The 9,269-nt window shown below is 44.0% G+C and overlaps 2 protein-coding genes across 2 annotated transcripts; one reads left to right on the plus strand and one right to left on the minus strand.

Moving 5' to 3' along the window:
- The first annotated feature begins 933 nt into the window (after nucleotides 1–933).
- LOC131107045 (fructose-1,6-bisphosphatase 1-like) lies at nucleotides 934–3,266 on the plus strand. Its single transcript, XM_058056686.2, has 8 exons — nucleotides 934–1,146; nucleotides 1,242–1,404; nucleotides 1,471–1,563; nucleotides 1,620–1,760; nucleotides 1,823–1,960; nucleotides 2,047–2,166; nucleotides 2,773–2,962; nucleotides 3,062–3,266. Exons 1-7 carry the CDS (start codon nucleotides 977–979, stop codon nucleotides 2,959–2,961), a joined length of 1,014 nt encoding a protein of 337 aa, XP_057912669.1. The 5' UTR covers nucleotides 934–976; the 3' UTR covers nucleotide 2,962; nucleotides 3,062–3,266.
- Nucleotides 3,267–4,691: 1,425 nt separating this feature from the next.
- Nucleotides 4,692–8,429, minus strand: c9 (complement component 9). Its single transcript, XM_058064438.2, has 11 exons — nucleotides 8,266–8,429; nucleotides 7,651–7,741; nucleotides 7,186–7,336; nucleotides 6,985–7,126; nucleotides 6,450–6,588; nucleotides 6,151–6,375; nucleotides 5,829–6,069; nucleotides 5,630–5,761; nucleotides 5,379–5,554; nucleotides 4,959–5,193; nucleotides 4,692–4,881 (listed from the first exon to the last, which is right to left on the minus strand). The coding sequence occupies exons 1-11, from the start codon at nucleotides 8,328–8,330 to the stop codon at nucleotides 4,724–4,726; spliced, it is 1,755 nt and encodes a 584-aa protein (XP_057920421.2). The 5' UTR covers nucleotides 8,331–8,429; the 3' UTR covers nucleotides 4,692–4,723.
- Between the last annotated feature and the right edge of the window lie 840 nt (nucleotides 8,430–9,269).

Below are 9,269 nucleotides of genomic sequence, written 5' to 3' on the forward strand. Positions count from 1 at the left end.
GCGACACACTAATAATATTAATAATACTGTAATAATATTGGTATTCTTTTCATCTATCCACACGAGATTTTTATTTCATATCTGAGTCGCAAAGACAAACATTTAAACATAATATATATAAAGGCCGGTCCACAGTACGTCCGTAAAAACAAAGTAGCTCATACAGAGCATTTTAAACTTGTTTAACATGTTGCTTTTTAACGCATGTTTTTATTTATGAGTATATCATTAATTTCTTGGTGTAAAATGTGAATTTACATTAAAATAATAGTGAAGAGAGAGGCCAGGCCGGGCACGCTGCTGACCCCAAGTGGACACAGTACGCAACCGCAGGTTTGGAAGAAAGGAAGTGTGGGAACTAAAGATATGGTTCTAATTGACCTTACAACTACTGCATTATTAAGATGATAACTCAAAGACAATAAAGAGTAATAACACAACTGAACTTTTATTTAACATGCTTCTGCTTTACATGCTTACATGCTTCTGCTATCATTTATCATTAACCAGGAAAGAAAGCAGTGATTGGTGATTGATAACCTGTCATGCTTGCAAGCCTGTGAGGGTCAAGGGTCAGCTAGCAGATGTCAGGTGACCTGTCAGATGTCAGAAGACCCTCAGTGATGAGCAGAAACTCCTCAAAGATGTGCCAAACGTTTTTGTAAAACATGCACAGGTAAATATTGCATGCTAATTCTATTACAATGTAACGGTACAAAGTGGCCAAGCTAGCAGAGCCAAAGAATGAAGATGTAGTAACAACATGAAGGTGTTTGTCAACTCCAGGCGTTAAATGGAGTAAACGTTCAAATGTTCAAGGCAAAAGAAAATGTTTATTATCTTTTGAACTTTGCTCTTTGAAACGCACGGTCACCTGTGATTGGCTGGCAGAGTCGCACGCCCCCAGGCCCCCACCATGTCACTCGGCTCAGTAGTCCACCTTCATTGTAACTGCGGTCCCCACCCGAAGGCAAGCATGTCCGAGAAGGGAGCCTTCGACACCAACGTGCTGACCCTGAGCAGGTTTGTGCTGGAGGAGGGCAGGAGGGCCCATGGCACGGGCGAGCTCACCAACCTGCTCAACTCCATCTGCACAGCCGTCAAGGCCATCTCCACCGCCGTCAGGAAGGCCGGCATCGCCAACCTGTGAGATGTTCTCCTTTGAAGTCTGCTTCCCAGCCTGTTAGATGGAGTCTGCAAGTAGCTTTACCTAACGTCCAATGTGCTCCCTCACCGAGCAGGTATGGCATCGCCGGCAGCACCAACGTGACGGGAGACCAGGTGAAGAAGCTGGATGTCCTCTCCAACGACCTGGTCATCAACATGATCAAGTCGTCCTTCACGTCCTGTGTGCTGGTATCTGAGGAAGACGAGCAGGCCATAGTGGTGGAGCCGGACAAGCGAGTAAGCACATGTGGTGAGTGAAGACAAACACGTCTCAAGATGTGAGGACATTCATCTCCTTTTCAGGGGAAATACATCGTCTGCTTTGACCCCTTGGATGGTTCCTCAAACATCGACTGCCTGGTCTCCATTGGGACCATCTTTGCCATCTACAAGAAGGTGAGCGTGGATATTGAAGACTATTTTACCCGAGTGGTGACATAATTCCTCCACAGACCACAGACGATGAGCCCAGCGAGAAGGATGCTCTGCAGCCCGGGAGGAACATCGTGGCGGCTGGTTACGCTCTGTACGGTAGTGCCACCATGATCGTGCTGTCCACCGGCCAGGGAGTCAACTGCTTCATGCTGGACCCGGTAAGAACCAGATGTGTCCGATGTCGCCATGGTGAAAACCCATCACTTGATTTCTCCGTCAGGCAATTGGGGAGTTCATCCTGGTGGATCGAGACGTGAAGATCAAGAAGAAGGGCAAAATCTACAGCTTGAATGAAGGCTACGCACAACATTTTTACCCTGACGTGACAGAATACCTCCAGAAGAAGAAGTACCCTCAGGTAAAAGCACCACGAGATCACACTTGGATGTTCATGACCATATCAAGACAATGTGAAGGAGATGACATGTCAGCTGGCTTCCCTAGGATGGCTCTGCTCCGTATGGAAGCCGCTATGTCGGCTCCATGGTTGCTGATGTTCATCGCACTCTGGTATATGGCGGTATCTTCTTGTATCCTGCCAATGTCAAGAGTCCAAAGGGGAAGGTGAGAAACCTACGTTTATGTGTCATCACAGTAATATAACCCTAATAATCAGCGTAACATCAATGTAACACAACCGTAACATCACTGTATATAACCCTAACGTCAATGTAACAACTGTAACATCAATGGATATAACCCTAACGTCAGTGTAACATCAATGTAACACAACTGTAACATCACTGTATGTAATCCTAACATCAGCGTAACGTCAATGTAACACAACCATAACATCACTGTATATAACCCTAACGTCAGCGTAACGTCAATGTAACACAACCGTAACATCACAATAATGGCAATGTAACACAACTGTAACATCACTGTATATAATCCTAACATCAGTGTAACATCACTGTATATAACCCTAACATCAGCGTAACATCAATGTAACACAACCGTAACATCACTGTATATAACCTTAACATCAGCGTAACATAACCGTAACATCACTAACATAATTGTTACATAACCCTAAGTGCAACAGCAGAGTGACAGCATTGATGATACACAGTATGACAATGATGGTGATATCAGTGTTGATAAGGCGATGATGATATCAGTGTTGATAAGGCGATGGTCCAACATGTGCCACATGACGTGTTACAGCTGCGGCTACTGTACGAGTGCAATCCCATGGCGTTCATCATGGAGCAGGCGGGTGGCTTGGCCACCACGGGGGCCGGGAGCGTTCTGGACATCCAGCCCAGCAGTATCCACCAGAGGGTTCCTGTGGTCCTGGGATCGCCCGATGACGTGCAGGAATACATTTCCATCTACCAGAAGCATCACAAATGAGGTGAGGCATCAAATGCAGATTGCCAAACTATCCACTTTGTACAGTAGTTGCTGTTGATGCTTCTCTCTCTTTCTTTCTCTCTTTCTTTCTTTCTTGCAGGTCTTCCTGCACTCATTCATATCTATCATGAAGAATCTTGGAGATGAATAAAGTATCATGGACGTAGGACATGAAGTGAGTGATGTCCTGGTGGCTGGCACCTTTAAGAACACACTCTCAGCCAATATGTCCATCTTTTTTTCTCAGACATTGTCTTTATTTTGTCAGCCAACGATGAGCATTGAATAAAAAAGGCTGAGGGACACCAGCGTCTCATTCAGTCTTTTTCATGTCCTCCAGTGAAATGTCTTTTAAAATGTTTCAGCAGGATGCTGTCAACCCTTGCTAGGACACCCTAGTATGGTACTGACCATACATCAGACAGAATAGAATTGCTTTTGCTTGTCCGTTGCTCCTCCAGTCTCCACGTCAGGAAGAGAGAGATGCTCCAGATCCATAGCTCCGTGCTCCTCATGTGTCTGTTGTCCTGATAGGTGCCAGGGTCTTCCAAAAAAGGTGATCCTTTCCTTTTCTGTCCCAAGGCCTAACCTGTGTGTGTGTATGACCGTATCCATCCATCCACCCATCCATCCTTATCCTTACTGATGATGCATCATGGAGGATACACGTGATCATTGATGGGTACACAGATGAAGGTGATACTACCTTGTTAAATGTAGGAAGATACATGATAAAGACTTGTAGGTTTACCATGAAGATACACAATAAAAACTGTAGAGGACATGGTGCAAGGAAGTAGAGTAAGCACTGTATAGTATAGAAGTACTTTTGTTTGTCCATGTCAGTGATATATGTGTACACAAAAAGAGAAGACATAGTACCTTCCATCATATTATGTACGCATATGTCAATGAAAGGAAAATGGTGGAAGCAAGGTATTAGTACTACTACAGCAGTGTACAACAGTAGTATTTTCATGCAGTATTATGAATTAAATAGAAATATAATTAATTAAATAGATGAATATTACCAATAATAGAGTAGTATTACCAATAGTAGAGTACTATTAATAAGAATAATAGATGCATATTATAATAGAGTAGTATTACCCATAGTAGAGTACTATTAATAAGAACAATACGTACATGCATATTACCAATAATAGAGCACTATTACAAAGAGTAGAGTACTATTAATAAGAATAATTAAGAATAATAGATGAGTATTACCAATAGTAGAGTACTATTAATAAGAATAAAAGATGAATATTACCAATAACAGAGTAGTATTACCAATAGTAGAGTACTATTAATAAGAATAATCAATGAGTAATACCAATGAAGGGCTGCACGGCGGTCGAGTGGTTAGCGTGCAGGCCACAACCATCTGTGGAGTTTGAATGTTCTCCCCGTGCATGCGTGGGTTTTCTCCGGGTACTCCGGTTTCCTCCCACATTCCAAAAACATGCTAGGTTAATTGGCCACTCCAAATTGTCCATAGGTATGAATGTGAGTGTGAATGGTTGTTTGTCTATATGTGCCCTGTGATTGGCTGGCCACCAGTCCAGGGTGTACCCCGCCATTCGCCCGAAGACAGCTGGGATAGGCTCCAGCACCCCCGCGAATGAATGAATAATACCAATGATACAGCAGCATTACTAATAAGAATGGGGCCTGATTAGCACCACAAATAAGTAGTATGATGAATAATTGATGGGCATGATGAATACTACTAGTAATACTGTACTTTATTATGTATAGGTCAGCAGTACTCATCAGAGCTGGTGTCTCCCCTACAGATGGCGCCAAGGAGTCCATCTGTATTGCATCCTCGTGTCCTGGTGCGCTTCCCACCAGTACAGATGGACCAGCTGGACCAACAAGACCAGTTGCCCTCTTGGTGGACTGCGGGTCTGGTACCTTGCAAAGAAAAGCGGACGACACTAGTTGAGGCTGTGCTACGGAGGGATGCTTCTCCTGGATGACGGGGGGTTCACCTCCATGCTCGCTTTTATCGCCTTTAAAATTCTGGCAGGCTCGACCCTCAAAGAGGTGGGGGCACAGACACACGCACTTTCCATCCAGCAGCGTGACGGTGGCGCCATTATGACAAGGTTTACACTTGCACACGCTGTACTCCGCTACATACTCCTCCGTGGCACGCTTCATGTTGGCCACCCTGGCGCTGGCGTCCGGCATGTCCAACGGGACCAGCGTGTACACTGGCTGGGCCTCACGTACGCACACACAACACTTTATTCTCATAACTATATCACTCTAGTATTATATCACTATGATACAAATACTATATTATTATGGGATGTATTTATGCTAAGATTCTAGATGAATTTGGTGTAGTATGTTTATGATCATAGAAGAAGATGTAGTGTATTTGGTGTAGTATTTTGAGCGGGTACCTGGCTGCTGAGCAGCGCCGGGGCGTTGGCGATGGTGCGAGCCCACGCTTGGTAGATATCGAGGTCCATCACGCCGTCCTTATTGAGCTTGGCCCTCATGGCCACGGCGCTCTCCAGGGTGCCTCCTTTGACGGACGTCATGACCTTATCCACCAGCGCTTTGCCAGCCGTCTCATCTGAGAAGAAGATGGGCAGGTGAGGTTGAAGATGGCTGATAATGGCTGATGATGGTGATGTGAAGGCGGGCCGACCTTGGAGACTTGTGGCTACATCTTTACACTTGTCGTCCTTGTAGTGAGCTTTGCCATCACTAGAAGTACTTCCACCAAAATCTACTGACACTCCCACTTTAACGCATTCCTGAATCTTCCGCTCTGTCAAATCTGCCAATGATAAAAAGAGCTCAGCACTTGCAAAAAACTTTCCCGTCACTTCTCAGGACTTTCATACTTTTAGCCTTGATGGCGTCCTGGTTGAGGACGTAGATCAACTCGTATTCTCCGCCAGCCTTCCCGTTTTGGGTGTAGTGGGTTCCGTAGTCCTCCAGGAAGGCAAAATAGACAGCCTTGTCGTACTGCACGGGCAAAGACCTGACGTGCTCCAGGAACTCGTCAGCCACTTGGAGCTCACGTGAACGGAGTCTGTAGGTGTTCAACTGGATCCTGCCCCTCACCCTCATGAAGCTCTTGTTCTACACCAGGGAGAGAAGAACGCTTGGGCTACATGGAGGCATGCACAAGGTTCTCCAGATACAGGTTCACCTTGAATGTACCTTGACGTTGGTGTACTCCGAGACCTCTTTGATCATGGCTTTCTTCTCATATTGATAATCCAACGCCGCGCTGGGAGGAGCGTTTGACGACATGGACTCCTCGCTGAGGCTGAACTTGAAGGAAAGTCCTGCGTCCACTTTGTCCGTCATCTCAGTCAGGATTTCTCTCAGCAGGCTGTGCGTGTCCTCGTAGATTTCCCTGGAGACTATCTCCTCCGCAAGTGTCTGCAAGACCAAAGCGATGTGGACAGTGGAAAACATTCCAAAAAAAAAAAGGAACACTTTTCCTTGAAGCTGACCTGGTAGTTGAGCACACCAACGTTCCATGGAAGTCTATCGTAGCGTCCGGTGTATGGGTTCTGAACTCGGTCACATCTGCCGTTGAAGTAGTCGTTATTGAAGGGGTTCATTCGTGGGTCGGCACCCAAGATGTTGATTCTGGCGTCAGGACAGAGGGGACACTCAAGTAAGCTAGCTTGCATACATTGTAGCTACTGTGCATTATCTTCGAAACCTTGCAGACCAATCAGCCGCATGTTCTCTGAAGAATGTGATTGGCGCAGTGGTTGGTGGATCTACATACATTGCTCCCTTACCCAATTGCCATAAGTACATCCCAGCAAAGTAGGATTCAATATTCATGAATGGAATATTTCTGTAGAAAACATTAATAGAGCCCTCAAGACATGAAATAACAGCCCTATAGTGACCTTTACCCAATATAGCAGAAAATATCCATCCATTTTCTATAGTCTTATCCCCATTAGGGTCGTTAGCATATTGAGTATGAGCAATCAATAACTCATAACTACTTTGATGGACTCGGGCTCTCACCCGTATCCTGCCGTCCTGCCTTGCTCATTGTTTTCCAGCACGTTGGCGCCGCAAGGTGTCCGCACAGGATCGCAGTCCTCGTCCGATCCGTCTTCACAGTCGTAGTCGCCATTGCACATCAGCCTCTTCTTGATGCAAGAGCCTGCATGGACGTAGCCGCTAGCTTCTCATCTCCATGATGTCGCTCTGGAATGACCTCACCTGACTGGCACTGGAACTCCGTGTCGGAGCACGCAGGGCGTGGCGCTTGCTGGCATCCCGTATCGTTGACACAAGCCTCTCGCTCGCCGATCGATGCCTGGCAGGACTCACCGCCAAACTGGGCGAAGACGACTGCGCTTCGAGAACGTGTCTGAGAAGCAAAATGGAGCTGACTTAGCTAACTCCATGCTTTCAAGTCCACACCACCAAATGTTGGCTTAAACATTTAATGGTACCACCTTCAGCACCTGTCTAATTAACTATTTTTTTTATTAAATTTAATTAAACTACAGTATCTAACATCACACAACATCTGCCTTTCTGGCTTCGCATCATTTCAACAGTAGTCTCACTGTTGACAAAATCTAACCAATCACATTCAACTATGGAAAAAAATACAAAGCTAAAAATACACATAGAAATAGAATAAACAGAGCGATACGACTCAAGTCAACTTAGCCTCACCCTTGTTAAAGTGCAGGGATGACAAACACTCCACGCAGACCAGCGACTCCACTCACAGTTCACGGCTGGTGGGTCAGGAAGTTCCACCCCTCTGGAACACAGTGTTAGCCACACAATTAGCTACACAATTAACCACAATGTTAGCTACACAGTTAGCTCAATTGTTTTCTCGGTAGAGGAAGTCGGTAATTAGGTTTGTGGGTTTTTTTCTTCTTCTTCCATTTTTACGTTTTAGTTTTGTAGTCAACCAGAGTTTTTTTTTCAGTGTGTTTATTGTTAGGTGCAATACTTTAGCCAGGCTCGTTTTAGCTACATTAGCATTAGCATGGTAGCTTCGTCAGAAGACCACAATTCAGCTAGACTTGACTAAAAGGATTTGGAATTTTGAAGATAGAAAATACTAATACGAATACTAAAATACTAATACTAAATACTAATAGGTAGAAAATACCATTCAATCATTGAAAAGATAATGAAATATAAGAATATAGAAATATGCTAATTTCCTTTGCACTGGCTAGATGAGCTATGTGTGTGATTGGCTTTGGCTTCCATTTGGGCAGATAAAAAGATTCTACAGAACATTTGAATAAATGCAGGATGAATTACACATACCTTCCTTGTCCAAAGAAGGCCAGCGTGAGACAAAGACACAGAAGGACAGCAGACACCATCCTCATTTTACAGCAGATTCCAAAATCTTTCCTCCACGCGTGAATGGATGCAAAGCTGCCGTCCTGACTGACTTTTAATCTGCCGCTCTGTCAATCATTATCAAACATTATCATTGTTCCTTTGCAAAAGTACACTTTCTCCCACTAATCAATGGGAATGTTTGGCTTCAGGCGTATTGATCAGCAGGCTGGGGAACTCCCCAAGACCCCCCCCCCCACAAAAAAAACCATTGCTTTCACATCTTTGACTCCAACCACAAAAGCCAAGTTAAGTTAACATTTGACAAGAAAAAAAGTGAGAATATTACAAGAAAAAGCTGAAATAATTGTAATAATTGTAAAAAAAAAAAGGTAAAGGGAAAACCTTAATAGCAGTCTCAAACACGTGGCCCGCGGGCCAAATTTGGCCCGCAGGACACTACTTTGAGGCCCCCGTTTTGATATGAAAGTTTAATGTTAGTGCGGCCTGCGCAAGTTTGATATGGATGCTGTATGGTATCATGTACCGAGAAAAAATTATTACGTTTGATTAATGTTCATGTTAAAGGTTAAGTAACTGTTAATAGTTATCCTCCCTATCCGCGTGGAAGTGGTACGTTTTTGGCTATTTAAGTTTAAAGGAAATAACTTGAAGGCTACCGTTTAGGTCGCTAGCTCTCTAGTTTGCGAGTTAGCTTGTGTCTCAAGACCCTGCAGTTGCGCAATACGTTGTAAATAAAAAGAGAATAAATGTGACTATAGTGGCGTTTTGTCATGTCTACAGGGCTCTAATAATGCTTTGTTCATTTTAATCTGAAAAAATAATTTGTCTACCCACCAACTATATGTGGTTTCTTAAGTTTTTATTATTTGGTTTTTATTATTATTATTATTTTTATTTATTTATTACTGATTGATTGATTTTTTTATTAATTTTTCATCTTATTTTGTGTAGAAAAATAAAAA

This window comes from Doryrhamphus excisus, linkage group LG10 (genome assembly GCF_037039965.1).
Source record: "Doryrhamphus excisus strain RoL-2023G ecotype Guam linkage group LG10, RoL_Dexc_Guam_v1.1, whole genome shotgun sequence".
In the NCBI taxonomy this organism is placed as follows: Eukaryota; Metazoa; Chordata; class Actinopteri; order Syngnathiformes; family Syngnathidae; genus Doryrhamphus; species Doryrhamphus excisus.

What these genes read in the sequence shown, in the direction of transcription:
- LOC131107045 (XM_058056686.2), top strand. Translation starts at nt 977, where the DNA reads ATGTCCGAGAAGGGAGCCTTCGACACCAACGTGCTGACCCTGAGCAGG. An exon ending in AGAAGAAGAAGTACCCTCAG is followed by an intron (nt 1,961 to 2,046) that starts GTAAAAGCACCA and finishes TGGCTTCCCTAG; the next exon opens with GATGGCTCTGCTCCGTATGG. An exon ending in TCAAGAGTCCAAAGGGGAAG is followed by an intron (nt 2,167 to 2,772) that starts GTGAGAAACCTA and finishes GACGTGTTACAG; the next exon opens with CTGCGGCTACTGTACGAGTG.
- c9 (XM_058064438.2), bottom strand. Translation starts at nt 8,330, where the DNA reads ATGAGGATGGTGTCTGCTGTCCTTCTGTGTCTTTGTCTCACGCTGGCC. An exon ending in GCCTTCTTTGGACAAGGAAG is followed by an intron (nt 7,742 to 8,265) that starts GTATGTGTAATT and finishes ACTGTGTTCCAG; the next exon opens with AGGGGTGGAACTTCCTGACC. An exon ending in CGGAGTACACCAACGTCAAG is followed by an intron (nt 6,070 to 6,150) that starts GTACATTCAAGG and finishes TCCCTGGTGTAG; the next exon opens with AACAAGAGCTTCATGAGGGT.